This window comes from Tachypleus tridentatus, chromosome 2 (assembly GCF_004210375.1).
Source record: "Tachypleus tridentatus isolate NWPU-2018 chromosome 2, ASM421037v1, whole genome shotgun sequence".
Taxonomy (NCBI): Eukaryota; Metazoa; Arthropoda; class Merostomata; order Xiphosura; family Limulidae; genus Tachypleus; species Tachypleus tridentatus.
The window spans coordinates 28,493,462-28,512,685 of record NC_134826.1 but is presented as its reverse complement, the minus strand read 5'-3'; the positions used below and the strand labels follow the sequence as shown (position 1 = coordinate 28,512,685).

General features: G+C 35.1%; 1 protein-coding gene across 2 annotated transcripts in view; it reads left to right on the top strand.

Annotated features, from left to right (window-relative positions):
• Positions 1 to 19,224, top strand: part of LOC143239984 (multidrug resistance-associated protein 1-like) — a 178,163-nt gene that overhangs the window by 8,713 nt on the left and 150,226 nt on the right. For both annotated transcript variants that reach the window (XM_076481725.1, XM_076481716.1), the window contains exon 4: positions 8,616 to 8,753. In XM_076481725.1, coding sequence (XP_076337840.1) covers positions 8,616 to 8,753 — 138 coding nt within the window. The remainder of the gene's footprint in view (positions 1 to 8,615; positions 8,754 to 19,224) is intronic.

Below are 19,224 nucleotides of genomic sequence, written 5' to 3'. Positions count from 1 at the left end.
TCTAATAGCAATGATTATAGGAACTGGGGAAGGGTGGAAGATAAGCCCCCACAAGTTCTAATAGCAATGATTATAGGAACTGGGGAAGGGTGGAAGATAAGTCCTCCACAAGTTCTAATAGCAATGATTATAGGAACTGGGAAGGGTGGAAGATAAGCCCCCACAAGTTCTAATAGCAATGATTATAGGAACTGGGGAAGGGTGGAAGATAAGCCCCACAAGTTCTAATAGCAATGATTATAGGAACTGGGGAAGGGTGGAAGATAAGCCTCCACAAGTTCTAATAGCAATGATTATAGGAACTGGGGAAGGGTGGAAGATAAGTCCTCCACAAGTTCTAATAGCAATGATTATAGGAACTGGGGAAGGGTGGAAGATAAGCACCCACAAGTTCTAATAGCAATGATTATAGGAACTGGGAAGGGTGGAAGATAAGCCCTCCACAAGTTCTAATAGCAATGATTATAGGAACTGGGGAAGGGTGGAAGATAAGTCCTCCACAAGTTCTAATAGCAATGATTATAGGAACTAGGGAAGGGTGGAAGATAAGCCCTCCACAAGTTCTAATAGCAATGATTATAGGAACTGGGGAAGGGTGGAAGATAAGCCTCCACAAGTTCTAATAGCAATGATTATAGGAACTGGGGAAGGGTGGAAGATAAGTCCTCCACAAGTTCTAATAGCAATGATTATAGGAACTGGGGAAGGGTGGAAGATAAGCCCCCACAAGTTCTAATAGCAATGATTATAGGAACTGGGGAAGGGTGGAAGATAAGTCCTCCACAAGTTCTAATAGCAATGATTATAGGAACTGGGGAAGGGTGGAAGATAAGCCCTCCACAAGTTCTAATAGCAATGATTATAGGAACTGGGGAAGGGTGGAAGATAAGTCCTCCACAAGTTCTAATAGCAATGATTATAGGAACTGGGGAAGGGTGGAAGATAAGCCCCCACAAGTTCTAATAGCAATGATTATAGGAACTGGGGAAGGGTGGAAGATAAGCCTCCACAAGTTCTAATAGCAATGATTATAGGAACTGGGGAAGGGTGGAAGATAAGTCCTCCACAAGTTCTAATAGCAATGATTATAGGAACTGGGGAAGGGTGGAAGATAAGCCTCCACAAGTTCTAATAGCAATGATTATAGGAACTGGGGAAGGGTGGAAGATAAGTCCTCCACAAGTTCTAATAGCAATGATTATAGGAACTGGGGAAGGGTGGAAGATAAGTCCTCCACAAGTTCTAATAGCAATGATTATAGGAACTGGGAAGGGTGGAAGATAAGCCCTCCACAAGTTCTAATAGCAATGATTATAGGAACTGGGGAAGGGTGGAAGATAAGCCCTCCACAAGTTCTAATAGCAATGATTATAGGAACTGGGGAAGGGTGGAAGATAAGCCCCCCACAAATTCTAATAGCAATGATTATACTTCAAAGTCTAGAAAATGGAAACATTTAAAACTGATACCGGGCTTTTCAGTTCCCTTTGTTCCTACATCTATGTGTTAGTAGTAAACTTTTCCTGAGTTCTCGCTAATTCAGTCATGATGCTAAAAATACTATCACTAGTACAGACTTTATCAGCGTTTATTGTTTAGATTTCCAGATCATTCTGTAACAATAAAGTCGCTATGCTTTAGTGTTTCGTCTTCAATATTTAATATATTAAGATGGTTTTGTTAACATTCTAATGTTCCCAAAATAAGTAGAGAATATGATGTACTATAAGAGTGCACACTAGTTTTATACAAATAATAATTATATTTAGGAGTATGAATAATTTAGCATGTAAGAAGAATCTTACATTTTGAATTAAGTAATATATTGATTTCATAATAGCCGCTATCTAAAAGCTTAAGTCGTAGTTTTAATCTGAAAAAAACACTTTATTTTCATGAATATTAATGATATTAAGCTTGTTTGTTTTTAATTTCGCGCAAAGTTACACGAGGGCTACCTGCGCTAGCCGTCCCCAATTTAGCAATGTAAGACTAAAGGGTGTTTGTGTGTTGTGTTTTTTCTTATAGCAAAGCCACATGAGGCTATCTGCTGTGTCTATCGAGTGGAATTGAACCCACTCGGGCCTAGTGAGATTAAACTAATGTTTTCAAAACAGTATTATCTTAAGTTCTTTACTTTTCATTAAATAAAATAATACTAGCTATTTTCCTAGCATGTTTAGATAGTGCTTTATTGTTCACAAGGTGAATTTCCTGATTGGTATGTAATTTATCTTCTTACTCTCGTAACAAATATGATAATAAGTTGTTATAAAACAGTTTTTTTTATATATGTTGGAATATATATCTAAGAATCTAGGAAACAAACAACTTCCGGGCTGACATAACAATCCCTCGCTGGTACAGTGGTAAGTCTACGGATTTACAACGCTTAAATAAAGGATTCGATTCTCCTCAGTGGATTCAGCAAATAGCTCGATGTGGCTTTGCTATAAGAAAAACATATATGACATAACAAAAAAAAAGTATTATACAATCTTAGTGTTGGTGTTTTTTATGAAACAGAATATACATGTGTCTCTGTATGTTCGTAAGTCACAATTTATTTCATATGTAGTGGTAAACATGTGCAATAAATATAAATATTTTTATGTTACTTGTACTGCAAATGATAACCTATAAGTCTGTGGCACGGTATGATATTTTCAAGTAAAATTGTTTCCTGTAAAAAGTATGTCTCCTTTATAATGGGATGGTCGACAGGATAAATAACAGAGTTAACTAAACTAACAGTGTTTGTTCACTGACAAACATACTGGACATAGTGTATAATATAATATGATAACTATCTTTATATACCAGTTTTGTATACTTGTGTTGGACACCCAACGAACTCCTTTCACTAAAGTGGTGAAATGATCAACTAGCTTTTTCCCCTCATGTTGACTTCGGATTAATCAACTCAATTAAGATCCTGTGTAATAATGTTTGAATTTAATGTTTCTAACTTAACAAGAAATGTCAGGTTTGTCTATATCGCAATGGGGAGAACATAGTTACCTCTTCAGCTGCTTGGAAGCTCGGGTCCTCCAGGGTAACAAGGTACTCTCACCATAACAGATATGTCCAGTCCTCCAATGGAGATTTAAACTTCATACAGCCTACCACTGTTTGTAGGGGCTGCTTGGCTCCAGGTGTTCAATATTAACACCTGTGCAATAACACCTGTACATCACCGCTAGGGATAGATCGTGTCAACTACATGATACTAACATACTCGGATTCAACATGCCATAGCAGTGTAGTTAGAAGAGGAGTTAGCATTTTAACATAACTAAAAATTCATAGTTGAACTAAACAACAGAAAGAATTATAAATAAACGTCAAGTAAAGCCGTAACAAAATAAATGTAGAATTCGCTATCTCACAAGTCTTCAAAGCTAGTTTGTTTTTTTATCTAAAACTGTGATAGTGGAAAAGCTCAACTAAAATTTAAGGCAATCTAAATATAGAAGTGAAATTTATTTATAAAAATGAACTTAACCCCATAGCAACCTTGAATGTTTGACTACCACTCAATAGTACAGCTTACTTTAATCACTAACTCAGAACTGAGCAAAACATGTACTTTAAAGTAACAACTCTCAAACGCAATTTGGTTAGAAAGCTAAAAAACCCTCGTCTGTTAGCACATTTCAAAAATACAAACGATAACGCTTTAAACAACGACACGAACCGTTCTGTGAACTTTCACAACTGAATCACGCACCACAGAGCCCTAAATATAGGCCTTAACAACGCAGTATTTCCGCTTACCACTCCAGTGTTAGATTTTAAAACTAGCTTTGGAAACCTATGGAGGAAAGTTATAAAGAATTTTGTTTGTTTGTTTTGGAATTTCGCACAAAGCTACTCGAGGGCTATCTGTGGTAGCCGTCACTAATTTAGCAGTGTAAGACTAGAGGGAAGGCAGCTAGTCATCACCACCCACCGCCAACTCTTGGGGTACTCTTTTACCAACGAAAAGTGGGATTGACCGTCACATTATAACGCCCCCACAGCTGGGAGGGCGAGCATGTTTGGCGCGACGCAGGCGCGAACCCGCGACCTTCGGATTACGAGTCGCGCGCCTTATGCGCTTGGCCATGCCGGGCCAGTTATAAAGAATAAAATTAAAACTAATCCCAAGTCCAAAAACACAAGAAAAATACCCGCCTAATTAATAGCAGAGCAATGAAGAATTACCGGAAATATTCAACATTCCACAAAACAAGAATTTAATGAGCAATTCCCAACTAAACCAAAAACAGGTCCATTAAATATTTCCTAGATTAATTTTGTAACAAAATCAAAACTTCAAATATACTAAACAATAAGAAAACAAAGTTTGAGATCAGCAGAAAGTAAAGGCCCGAAATCTCTTAGAATTAACGAAGGAAGTTATCCCCCCCCCAAAAAAAACACAATAAAGGAAACTATCGTGACCTTACCAGCCAAGCAGTAGAGGATGGCCCGTGAGTCCCTACCCATCCATATATCTTATGTATCCAGTGTATCTGTGTGGTGTCCCTCATTCTCGCTGCGCTCATGTACCCACGTACTTGTCACAATACGCTCTTCAAGTGTAAATGGGCTTACATCGGTCATATTTTTCTGAAAAAAAGAAACAAAGTTATAATACATGCGCAATTGAATATAACATAGTAACATATGGATGGGTAGGGACTTACGGGCCACCCTGTATAATTCCTTGATGGCAAATGCACTGATTGATATATCTAAATCTATTCAACCAACTATCAACCTTAACCCAACATTGTGCCAAATTGCTTGAAAAACTATTAAAAGAACAAAAAAACAATTACTTGTAAGCTTAATCGTTTTTGTATACAAACCAACCAAAAGCTTCATAAATCTACGGTTTACCTGAAGTCCTTAAAAACTTAAAACATTATATTAAATAATATCTTGTTATATCTCTTTAAATCACAAGTTTGGTAAATACGTTACTGAATTTTGGAATCTTATGCTTCCAAAATAAGCATCCTATTCAAAACACTTCTTACATAATTTAGTCAGTAACGTAATGTCTAGTTTTGAAGTCATAAGCCTATTCCTTCAACCCATTTGCCATGATGGAATACAAGTTACTGTAGAAATGTTATCCCCAGTCCCCAAAAAGAGAATAAACATAAAATGAGGAACACCTAATCGAACTGCTACAACTAATTTATTTTTTTTCAATACAGATATTCCTACTTCCTTCAGTTAAATGGACTTGCCATGGGAAATCCATTACCACGTACTTATTAACTAGTTTCTTAACCTTCATAGAACAACAGCAATAGTTACTTACGTATCTCACATTTTGACTTAAGATATGTAGATGACGTTTAGTTTTGCGGCTTTACTTGTCAGTATGAAAAAATAAAATTCCTTCAACACGTAGATAACCTACATGAAAACATAATTCACAGCTATAATGGATACAACTACAAAATAATTTCTAAATATTAACAATGCACGAAAAACAAACAGCTGCCATGAAACGAATTTGTGTTATCAAGTATAATAAATCAATTACTCTTACTCGTGTGAGTTGGTCAAGTCTTCAAGAAGCAATACAATATTAAAAAGTGTTATTCTACATATGGGAAATATTAGGCTATAAAAGCAAACAAGAAAACAATGTGTGTGTGTGCGTGTGTGTGTGCAAAACTTGATTTTGTAGAGAATGAAAATGTATAACTAGATTAAAAGAATAAGAAAATAAAAACACAGCTAAAGACAAATATACATCAACAGGATTAAAATCATATGGGTGGTCATAATATAATGCGCCCTGGTTTTTGAGGTAAAGCTGAAGCAATTGAAAGACAGAAACTGCATTGGTTTACACGCTTAAAAAAAAAAGAGAGAAAAGAAGCAGGTGTGGATATTCAAAAACACAACATCCCAGATCTTTACCACCTTTTGCTTTCTGCAGCACATTGTGGAAAAATGGTCTGTCACAAAAGTATAACGAAAAAAATATAATTATAATACTGTACATTAATTTTTTTTACTAATACGTTTACATTAGATAATAAAAATTCTATAATGCTACAAAAAGTTTACAATATCTAAGAGATTGTCAATATAATACTTGGACATACATACTAAGATGATAACATGCCACTATACTAAGCCCAACCTTTTGCTCTTAGTGTAACTTTTATCTCCAACTCTCTTACGCTACTAGATGGATGTTTAATGGTTCTAAATATATACAAACAGTAGTGAGTATTGTATAAGTTTCGTTTGTTTTGAGTTTAGCGCAAAGCTACACGAGGGCTATCCGCGTTAGACGTCCCTAATTTAGTAGTGTAAAAAGAGTAACCCAAGAGTTGGCGGTGGCAGGTGATGACTAGCTGCCTTCTCTCTAATCTTACACTGCTAAATTAGGGACGGCTAACGCAGATAGACCTCGTGTAGCTTTGCGCGAAATTCAAAACAAACATATATTTAAAATAGAAATAATTTCTTTTATTATAAATTATCCTACCAAAAGTCATGGGACACACCTCTGATTGCAGGAAAATCGACGTGATGACGAAATATGCAAATAAAGTGGCTTGAAAAGCTGATAAATGGTTCGTTCGGAAGTCATTCCAAGCTTTTTCGTTGAATGATGAGTACAAGAAAAAAAGATCTAACAGAGTTTCAGAGAGGGAAAGATCGTTGGATGTAATTTGGGAAAAATTACTGTACATGCTATTGGAAAACAATTAAACATTTTCACGTCGACAGTTGGCAATGTTCTAAAGAAATGAAAATCCACAAGTAACAATGAGCCAGACAATACCAGGCAGTCGTAAAATACTAACTGACAAAAGCTGACATGCCTTGAAAAGGATGATTACCACATCTCACCATTAGACTTTAGAGAATCTATGTTTGGAGATGTGAGCAGACATATTCGATCCCATAAGTGTTTTCACAACACGTCGAGAGCTGCATGATATGAATGTCCACAGTAAAACTGCAGCCCTCAAGCCGTTTATAACAAAAATGAAGGTACATCATCTATTGGAATAGGACAGCACACACCAAAACTAGGCCATGAATCAATGAAAATCGGTTCTGTGGAGCAACAAGCCATGTTAGATACTTTTCCGCTCTTAATGGACGTGTTGTATGGACATCCTCTATGCCAGGAGTAATTTTATGATACCGGCCCTTACACCTTCCAACATATTCTATGTCACAAAGTAAGGTCTGTAAACGCGTGGTTTGAAGAGAATAACATTGGAATGTTGCAGTGGCTACCACGGAGCCTCAACACCAACCCGATCGAACATCTTTGGGATGAAATGGAATGCAAAATTAGGGAATGTTCAAGATGGTTATCTTCAGTAGTGGATCTTAGTGATGCTTTAATAGAAGAATGGAGCACAATACCATTAGTTTTCAACCAGGAATTAGTATAAAATATTTCACGATGCACTGAAGCAATTATTAAGGCAAGAGGCGAGTCATATGCTATTAATTTCGTTCAATAAAAACGTTTTATTCATAACTAATTGTGTTCCATAACTTTTGGTAGTATAGTGTACACGTAATGTTTTTCGGTATTTGATAGAGAAGTATTCTCGATTTGTAGAACTACAGGATAAATGCTACCAATATAATTACTTATTATTGAATCATTAATAATAATGTATTAATGTAAATATTAAAAGCAAAAGTCCAAGTACTGACCTATAAAACACTTTATTAATAAGGGTACAACTTAATTGAAGTTCATTAATATGCAAATTTCAATAAGATCAATTATTACTTTTTTTCTCAAGATAGAAGACAAGATCTTAACTTTTTCTTTAAGATAACCCTTCTATCTCCAGAATCATTCTAGTAGTTCTACTCTGAGCTCTTTTCAATAACTTAGTATCCTTTCTGAGCTAATAACGAAATTACTGTAAATATGCTCTAGCACTACCAGTGTTTTCTATTCACCAATGTTCCCGCTGTATTACTATTTGATATTAGTAATAATGTTTGAGACTGAGTAGGAAATCCGTGCTTGGGATAAATTAAACATTATTAGCTATAATCAAATTATAGTTATAAATAACTCACAAAAACAAGTCAATTGATAGGTCACAAGTTACATACAATTGAAATAATACTTGTTCATATAAGATATTGTGGAAACTACAGGTATTAAATGGGATATGTATCTGGTTTTAACTTATGGAAAGCAACGTTACACAAATAAATTTAAATATTCAAAATATAATAGCTCATAGAGACTTACTGCGTTGTTATAAAGATAGGATTTATGCCAAAAAGATGATAAAAAATATCATAACTAACACTCTAAGTATAAAATGTCAACCATACAATTAACTAGTATTAGTTAAAAATTAAGCATAATACAAAATTGTATATAGTCATCTTTGCATTCAATTTAATACATCCTGGCTCAAGAAAAAATGGAAAAATAACAGTTATTTTTCAAAACTGACAGGACATGATCATGACTTTTTTCAAAAATTGATTAACTTTTTAGTAAGAACATAAAGGAAAAACTAACATATTTATGTGAGTGGTTACTACTATTTTTTTTAAACAAAATATATTTCAAGACCATAATTAAGTTGTTTTTTTTGCAGGTATTGGTTTTTTTTCTTATACTTAGGGATAAAAGATTGGGAAGAAAGTCTTCAGGTGTTTTGTTTCTTTATTGGTTCTTTCTAGCTTTGTGTGGAGGTTTAACCTACAGATCTATTATTTTACAAACATTTTCAAAGGTAAGGTTCTTTGTACTTTATTATTAGTTTTGTAAATAGTTTCAGTAAAATCAATATATGTATTGTATAGTTTAGGATGTCATTTGAATTGTATATCCAACTTTTTCCTTCTTCAAAACATATCAGCAAAGATGAATATTAATAAATATTATGCTAGGTTTATCCTTTTCATGCAACCTAAAAGTTAATATAAACATCTAAGAATGCAAAAGTAAATCTTCATTTCATACGCTGTATAAAGTGAATATAGAATTAAATTTGTGGTAGTATGTAGTATGCATTCTCATATATTTCATTTTATTTCATAGACGTAAAAAGGACACATTGGTCTTATCTAGACTATCTCTTTTTTGTTTTGTTTTACGTTGACCTACTGCAAATTACACATGGAAATTTATTTTCATATATCCAATAATAAATTCTAAAAATACTCATTTAATCCTCACTGTTGCAGTTCCTATTCGACGATGAAATAGAGACACATGTGATTTTAAACATGTGTCCTCTAAACTTATTTCTTGCTTTTTTTATGAAACATAATCTGGATTTATGAATTCTAAGTCTATCGCAAATAACAAGGATGTCCAAGTGATGAATCAACGCATTCTAATCAAATGTTTGTTAATATATGTTTTCACATAGAAGTTACTCAACATTCATTTTCTTTGCTTTGATCTGTATTTTCAGTTTCTGGAAAAAAAGCACGTTGCTACATTCTTTGCTATTATATTTAAAACGTAAAAATCTATTACTTCCAAATGCAAAAAGAAAAACAAAACGTATTTCATATGATTTTATTAGATTTCACTCTACCGTCCAAAAGGATGCCACCTCACGTTGTTTGGCTGCATCAGGAAGGAGAAGTCAATGATGCCATCATTAAAAACATAGTTGCACAATTTGTTGCAAAATTGCGCCAGCTCATACCGACTTCTGAAAGATATGTACTTGAATATATTGACGTCATAGTTCCACATCTTATAACCAGCAGACGCGTCATTAGGGACACGTTGCTAGGCCGCCATAACAGGAGGCCATAATGGATGATTACGCAAGAGCCTCACAAAGCAGAGAATGAAATAGCCATAACACAATAAATCATTCGGTACTTGTTTCAACATGTCTATAATTAGTCGGTTTAAATCACTAATTCGATAATTGATTGAGTAATTTATAATCGAATAATCCTACAAAGATTGCTTAACACTAATTCCTTAGTCAATTAAATCATTTATAATTAATTTGTCCTAAAAAGGATGTTTACTATTAATTATTAATTACATTTCCTTACCTTTTAACTGTTCTAAAAAGGTGATACAATAATTAAAACTTATTGTTTAAATATCAATTATCATTAAAGATATTCAATACTAATGTATTAGTTAATTACATTTTACTGTTCTAAAAAGACAATACAATAATTATAACTTACACAATCAAGTGTCCAAAGATTTTCAGTGACAAAAATATAATAAAATGTCAAAAACATTATTTAAAACCTAACATTTGAATAAGGTCACAACATACAATTTACCACACATTGAGCATTGTAAAATATACCTCTATACATGCATAAATATTATAAAAGTATGGAAAACGTAACTTCTTTCAGAGAATTTTTGGAAACACTTACTATTTCAATTTACAAATCATATTATATCCAATAATCGCTCTACATTCAGGGGTGTGCAACAGGCGGCCCGCGGGCCACAACCCGGCCCACCAAGCCATTTAGTGTGGCCCTAGTTGTTGTAATCTAACCATGTGGCCTGATCTGTAATCCAACGCAAATGGAATATTTTTAAAAGCATCGATCCTACGGGATTCCCAGGCTTCGACTCGATAAACTTCTAAAATTATCTTTGCTAGAGAGGAGCAGGCCGAATTCGATTGGTCGGCCTCCTTAGGGCATGAATAGGTGACGTGCACTAGCACTATTGTCTACGACTCAACGTCATGTCCTGAACCTCGCCTTCGCCCGCTGGCGACAATTTTCCCTAACCTCTGCTGTCCGTCATTCATTATTGGTGAAAATTTTATTACCTTTTACAGTTACTACAAGAGATTGAAGGTAAATTGATTATTATTTAGCATATTGTTGTGACTTTACTGAATTTATTAAAATTTTTTGCTTTCAGATGCATCTGATTCTATGTACAGTGTGACCTCGTTATTCGCGGGGGTTACGTTCTTTACCCTCCCGCAAATAGCGAAAAACCGCGAATATTGGACGCAGTTTTAAAACGTATATGTATGCGATTATATACTATATGAAATGCTTCCCAAACACTAATGATACTTATACTCATTGATGCAGTAATAATGTAGCAATATTGCATACTGTTATGTATTTCACTAAATTGTACCGTGCGTTACCGGGCTGTGCTTTGCCGTTTGCGTTGTTGGGAAGTTGAGGCAGTCAGCCAATAGCAGTCCAATCTTGTTTGGTGAAGACGACAATTGATAAAACGGCTTGATTGAGTAAATACAACAGAAATCTCCTCGAAAAGCCCTTTCAGTCTCTGTGACCTACAAAAAACGCAGTTCGCGCATAACCCGCGAATATGCGGGGCCGCGAATGGCGAACCGCGAATAGGCGAGGTCACACTGTATTTTGCTATTCTCAATTAATTTAAGTACCGGAAGGCTATGATCGGGATGCCAATTTAGAAACATGTGTTTCTGTCCATAAGAGGTTCCATGTGTAAATAAATTCTATGTTTTTTCTACTTTGCTATTTTCGTGAGAATAATTTTTGTTTTGATTTCAGGGCTAGTAAAATGTCAGCAGTTAAGAAACGAAAAATTGATGATGAGGGAAGGTTATTCAACAGTGAATGGTGCACAAAATATCTTGTTGTCCCACATAATCAAGGTGTTGTCTGCCTCGTCTGTCAAACTACAATTGCAGTCATGAAAGAGTACAATATTAAGCGACATTACGCAACTAAGCACTCCTCCCAGTTTGATGAAATTGTTGGTCAGGCACGAAAGGACAAAATTGAACATTTAAAAAACATCCATTGAAAAGCAACAAGGTGTTTTACCACTTTCAAGAAAAATTCAGAACTGGTGACAAAACTGAGTTTTAAGCTTTGTGAATGTATGGCAGAAAAGGGAAAGCCTTTCAGTAATGGAGAATTTATTAAAATTGTTTAACAATATTCACAGAATATGCATGTCCAGAGAAAAAATATTTGGTGGAGCAAACTAGCCTTTCCCTTTACTGTCTCACGCAGGACAAAAGATCTTTCAGAGGACATCAAAGAAACTTTGAAAGAGAGATTGAATTCGTGTGAAGCTTTCAGTCTGGCTTTGGATGAAAGCACTGATATCAATGACACATCCCAACTTGTCATTTTCATCAGAGCTGTTACTGCAGGCTTTGATGTTTTCGAAGAGTTTTAGATATGGCAAGCCTTTCCTCCACAACCACAGGACAGGATATTTGTGAACAAGTGCTTAAGGTTGTAGAAAAGTTTGAACTGAATCCTTATAAATTATGTGGTGTTACAACAGATGGCGCTCCTTCCATGACAGGTAGGACAAATGGATTCACCAAGAAATTTCTAACTGCAATTGGAGCACAAGACGTAGTTGTAAGCCATTGCATTATTCACCAAGAGAGCTTGTGCACCAAAGTTCTGGATTTTGCAGAAGTCATTAAAAATGTCGTCCAATGCGTAAATTATATTCGAACACGAGGATTAAATCATCGACAATTTAAAACTTTTTTAGATGAGCTGGACAGTGAGTATTCAGATGTTTTGTACTTCTCTGCTGTACGTTGCCTTAGTAGAGCTGCTACTTTGAAGAGATTCTGGAATCTGCGAGAGGAGATTAAGTTCTTCATGGAGAGCAAACGTCAGAATGTGGACTTCTTGAGCAATGAGAACTGGCTGAATGACTTAGCATTCCTCACAGACATTACACAGCATCTGTCTGATTTAAACTTAAAACTACAAGGGAAAAGTCAACTTGTGAATAAGTTGTTTGAGCATATTTGTGCTTTTGAGAAGAAATTGGAACTTTTCCAGGTTCAGTTGAGAAGAGCCATATTGACCCATTTTACATGTCTTGCAACCAGGAAACTGGAATTTCCTAATCTGGATTGCACCAAATATGGAACCAGTGTACAAAAGCTGCGTGATGAGTTTGCAAACAAATTTCCAGATTTCAGACAAACTGAAATTAGATTGAAATTGTTCGCTCAACCTTTTGATTTGGCAGTGGAAGACAGTCCTGATGATTGCCAAATGGAACTCATTGAACTGCAGGCTGACATGGACACTAAAAGGAAATTCTCTGAAAACAGTTTGCTAGACTTTTACAAACTCTGTGTACGTGAAAAGTTTCCCAATTTGTCCCGTCATGCACAAAAGAATTGCCTCCCTTTTTGGTAGCACCTACTGCTGTGAGCAATTTTTCTCCAAAATGAAGCTCATCAAAACCAAATGTAGAAGTCAGCTGACTTATGAACATTTGACCAGTCAGTTAAGAGTGGCAACCACTTCTGTCAAAGCTGATATTGACAAGCTCTGCAAGGACTCTAACTTTCAAGTGTCGCACTAAAATGATCACTCATGCAAAAATATAAAATATTATTGCTTGCATTTTGAGAATATTTTTTAATTTATTGTGCATGTACACGAATAAGCTTGTTTTTTAAGTGGCCCCGCTTGATTGATGAAGTTGGTTATATGGCCCACCGACGAAAAATGTTGCACACCCCTGCTCTACAACTAAATATGATAAATGGTCAACTCATTGATTAACGTTACTGTTATTTAACACGCTGGAACTTTCAGACTGTCCAATGCTAAGACACTAAAAAATCACATGTAAACAAGTGGCTAAAATATAGAATGTCGCACATTTTGTTTCTATTCCATTTTCTGTTATATGTTCACAAATTTAATAAGTCTCTGTGAATCTGAACTAATGTCAAACTATAATATGCATATACACAGCTATTGTAAGAATAAATTATTGTGACAACACGTGTATGTTTGCCAATGTTCAATGGCTTTATAGAAATGGATGGATAAACAGTATGTAATCCGTTTATTATGTTTATTTGTAGCAAGTTTTATTAGTACATATGTTAAAATAATGGTTATAACATAACTAAATCAAGACATTGATCATATTTGAAAGAACTGTCACAGCACATTTGTTAAAATTCTACGGACACTCCTTAAATAACAGTTTTAATATGGGCACTGATCATGTGTGGAAATGTAGTATCTTCCTTTGTAAAACATAAAAGTATCACGTGTAAAAAATATTTTATCAAGTTATAAAGTCAAATTAGCAAAAGTGTTATTACATAATTAACATTTTACTGATGGTGTAAATTGTTGTGTCAAATTAGTAAAAGTGCAAGTTTTAATTACCACATGATATCACCTTTTTAGGGCAATTTAAACCTATAGGCAGTACGGTGTGTACGTGTGGTAAAATGTACGTTGTGATCTCATTCAAATATGCTAGGTTAAATAATGTTTTTGACATTTTATTATATTATTGTTACTGATAATCTTTGGGCACTTGATTGTGTAAGTTTTAATTATTGTATTGTCTTTTAAGAACAGTAAAATATAATTAACTAATAAATTAGTACCGAATATCTTTAATGACTTTATTGGTATTTAAATAATAAGTTTTAATTATTCTATTGCCTTTTCAGGACACATAAATCGTAAGGAAATATAATTAGTAATTTAATGATGAACATCCTCTTCAAGACAAATTAATCATAAATGATTTAATTAACTAATGAATTAGTATTAAGCATTATTTTTATAAAGAATTAATTAACTAATGAATTAATGTTAAACATCCCTTTTTTGGGATTTGATTTATTTATAAATGATTTAATCAACTAACAAATTAGAGTTAAACATCCTTTTCAGGATTATTTAATTATCTTTCAAATTAACGAGATATGTACTGAATGAATTATCATTTCATAGCAGTCTTGTAATTCCTCCTCCACTTTGTAGTACGGTTACGTAATCATCCAGTACAGCTGCCTGCGATGGCCGCCAAGCAAAGTGTCCTAATAGTGTCCCTGGTGGCAATATGTGAATCTATGAAAACAATTATGATATAATTGACTACCTCTTCTCCTCTTATGCAGCTGAGCAGTAAGAGGTAGCATCCTGTGGGCGGAAGAGTGGAATACTAATTACTCATGTATAATAAATTTGGTCAGTGTGGATGTGACCGCAATTAAAAGTTATTCAAGAGAAGGAAAAAAAAAGGCAAAGAAAGGTTTTAAAAAAATACAAAGAAAGCTAGAAAGCAAAAACCAGGTGTTGTTTTGGGTCTTGAATGTGGCCATTGAGGCGTTAATAAAGCTAATTTTGAAGTTCCTACATTGTTTTCTTCAAACATTACATACAGACCATTTTGTGTACTTTAGTCTGTTATAGTCCTTATTTAAATATTTCTGTTTATTGTTTGTACTAATAATATCAGTTTCCAGTAAAATGCACAAGAGAATTTACAAATGATCATCGTCAAAAAAGTCACCCGTGAAAACCAGTTTGGAAGTTGTATGTGCTAAGTTTCTGTTTATATGCTGAATTCCTTCTATCTTATAATAGATTTCATGCATAATATATAGTGAGGAACAAAATAAATTCATTAGCTAGCTACAGTTTCTAGTCACCATAATATATTGCAATAAAACAAATGTCTAGTTTTAAAGGATATACCAACCATGGATGTACCACTTTTCCATATATTTAATTTTCAAAAGTAGCCAACTTCTGGAAATCTGTTTTCAGGTTGATTTAGTTTACTGAAGTAGGTAAATAACACCATGATTTACTAAGGTAAACCTTCCTTAATCATGTATATTTTGTGGCTGTTAATCTGTATCAAAGATGATAAAATCCAGTATTATCTTCTTACTTTAACTGTTTTTTTTTAAACATGCAAAAACAATAGCCTCTTTTGTTAGTGGCCCAGCATGGCCAAGCGCGTTAAGGTGTGCGACTCGTAATCCGAGGGTCGCATCCCCGTCGCGTCAAACATGCTCGCCCTTTCAGCCGTGGGGGCGTTATAATGTGACGTTCAATCCAACTATTCGTTGGTAAAAGAGTAGCCCAAGAGTTGGCGGTGGGTGGTGATGACTAGCTGCCTTCCCTCTAGTCTTACATTGCTAAATTAGGGACGGCTAGCACAGATAGCCATCGAGTAGCTTTGTGCGAAACACAAAACACACTTTTGTTAGTTCGTTCTTTATCTTACATTATTGGTTATCTCTTTTGATTTCTTTCAACCACTTGCCAACTGTTGTTTCTTCAGATATAGCAAAATAAAATGATCAGTTTTTTTTGTCATTTTTGGGTTCCCTTCTTTACTTTATGCTTATGTTACTCATTTTGTAAATAAGTAGCAATTTAAAAATAATTAATTTCAATTATTGATTAATTCTTTCCCGTTAAGTTATTTCATGGTTTGAGTTCTTAATTTTCTTTTGAACTTATTTGTCTTTATCACATTCTAGCTGTTATTCACACTGGTTTAATCATTGTGAAAAGTTTATACACGTGTGTGTGTTTTTCCTATAGCAAAGCCGCATGGGGATTTCTGCTGAGTCTACCGAGGGGAATCGAACCCCTAATTTTAGCGTTGTAAATCAGTAGACTTACGCTGTACTAGCTGGGGTGTTTACACACGTTCTTTCGAGATTGCTTTCTACCACTTGCCAGATATGTGATGTAATTCAACGGTTCCCAGACTGGGAGCCACACACAGAGAAATATATATTTTTTAAAACTTTTCTGCACCAGACAAATCAATATTTTTAAGAGTATTAAGTACTACAATTAAATTATTAGATGGGATACGATTGCCATCTATTATGTATTTCAGAAGCCAATTTTTATTCAGTCGTAAAAATGAAGAATTTTATTTCGGGTGGCCAGGTGGTTAGGTAGGATGCTTGATTTCCAGTTTGAGGGTTGTGGGTTCAAATCTCCCACTTCACCAAACATACTCCCTCTTTCAGCTGTGGGGACATTATAATGTGACGGTCAATCCCACTATTCGTTGGTAAAAGAGTAGCCCAAGAGTTGGCGGTGGGTGATGATGACTAGCTGCCTTCCCTCTAGTCTTACACTGCTAAATTAGGGACGGCTAGCACAGATAGCCCTCGAGTAGCTTTGTGCGAAATTCCAAAACAAACAAACTGGAGATTTCGATAAAACGGTACTTTATTTGGATGTGATTTTCGTGATCATCAGCCAAAAATCTATAAGGAATACCCAACAGTGTTCAAGAAACAAAAACATTGTTGTGCAGTGTAAGTATACGACATTATGATTTGGAAATGAAGTTGTTTTATGTGTCAGAAAGAGAACAAGAGGAGAAAGTTTCAAAGAAAAGAGTAATTCGGCTATCTGGATATATATCGTGTTCATTTGGCATAGGTTTGATGGAACTAAAGCATCCTTGAAAAATGAGAATTCTGACTGGATATACACAACATGTCCAAAAGTACAGGGTGTTCGGAAAGTCACTGTACACTTATATATTTATTAACAAACATGTTTCAATATAGAATACAGGAGGTAAATATGAATGACAATTATAAACAATGTTGAAAGTGACCCCCGTTGGCATCAATACAGACTTGGATCATTCTTATTTTGTTTCTAAACACCGCTATCAGTTGCTGGCTTGAAATAGACTGAATGAATGCTGTTAAAATATTTAATACAAAACTACACAGTGACTTTCCGAACATCCTGTATGTGGACACCCCTTCTAATTAGTGAGTTCGGCTATTTCAGCCACACCCATAGGAGAAACAACAGCTCAGCCACGAATTGGTAGGCCACACAAGCTCACAGAACGGGATCGCCGAGTGCTGAAGTGAGTAAAAATTGTTTGTCCACAGTTGCAACACATACTACCGAGTTCCAAACTGCCTCTGGAAGCAACATCAGCATAAGAACTGTTTGTTGGGAGCTTCATGCGATGGGTTTCCATAGCCAAACAGCTGCACACAAGCCTAATATCACCATGCACAATGCCAAGCAAATGGCTGGAGTGGTATAAAGCCATTGGACTCTGGAGCAGTTGTAAAAATGTTCTCTAGAGTGATGAATCACGCTTCACTATTTGTCAGTCTGATAGACAAGTCTGGGTTTGACAGATGCCAGGAGTATGCTACCTGTCTGAATGCATAATGCCAACTGTAAAGTTTTATGGAGGAGGAATAATGGTCTGGGGCTGTTTTTCATGGTTTGGGCTAGGCTCTTTAGTTCCAGTGAAGGGAAATCTTAATGTTACAGCATTCAATGACATTCTGGAGAATTGTGTGCTCCCAGCTTTGTTACAACAGTTTAATGAAGGCCCTTTTTTGTTCATCATGACAATGCCCCAATGCTCAAAGCGAGGTCCATAAAGACATGCTTTGCCAAGGTTGGTGAGGAAGAACTTGACTGGCCTGCACAGGGCCCTAACCTCAACCCTATCAAACACCTTTAGGATTAATAAGAATGCCAACTGAGAGTCAGGCCTCCTTGCTCGACATCAATGCCCAACCTTACTAATGCTTTTACGACTCTATAGGAGCGAATCCATGTAGTCATGTTACAAAATCTAGTGAAAAGCCTTCCCAGAAGAGCGAAGGCTATTATAGCAACCAAGGAGGACCAACATGTCAATGCCCATGGTTTTGGAGTGAGATGTTCATCAAACACATATGGGTGTGATGGTTGGGGGTCCACATACTTTTGGCCATATAGTATATATTTAAAATACGATAATCTAATAGTTTGTTTATTTGTTTATTCATTCTTTGTTTATTGAATGAAAACAGTTACTCAGTGCAACCCACACCAATTCTAAAGCTACTCTTTTACCAAAGAATTGTGAGATTAGCTGACACATTACAATGTCCATATAAATGCAAAAGTATGTTCAATAAGAAGATTCAAACCCATGACTCGCAAATTGTGAGTCAAATGTTCTAATCACCAGATCATGCCAGACCAAATTTGATAGAGAGAACATATGTGGATATATATATATGGAAGCAAAATGATTTGATCATACATTTCTTTTGAAGGACTAGGACATCTATCATTGAGAGCTACCCATAGGACACATCATACTAAAATTTAAAGGCGACTATAAAAGATAGGAGAAGAAGAAATCTGGGTAGCAAGATTTGTATGTAATGCATGGTTGGACAAAGGACATATTTGTATATGAATCAAGTGAATCATGTTAGGTATTGTAAGATATTAAGATGTTTAGTAATTTTTGTGATTAAGTGTCACTGTCTGGACTTTTCAAGTCAGACGTTTATGGATTATAACACTTACATTCTAGTGTTAGTGAACTGGAACCGAGCATTGTCAATGGTGATGCCAAATAATAAAGAGTTTTGGCATGAACTAAACTTACTCTTTTTATGACAAAAAAAAATGCTCTTCTTTTCAAGGAAT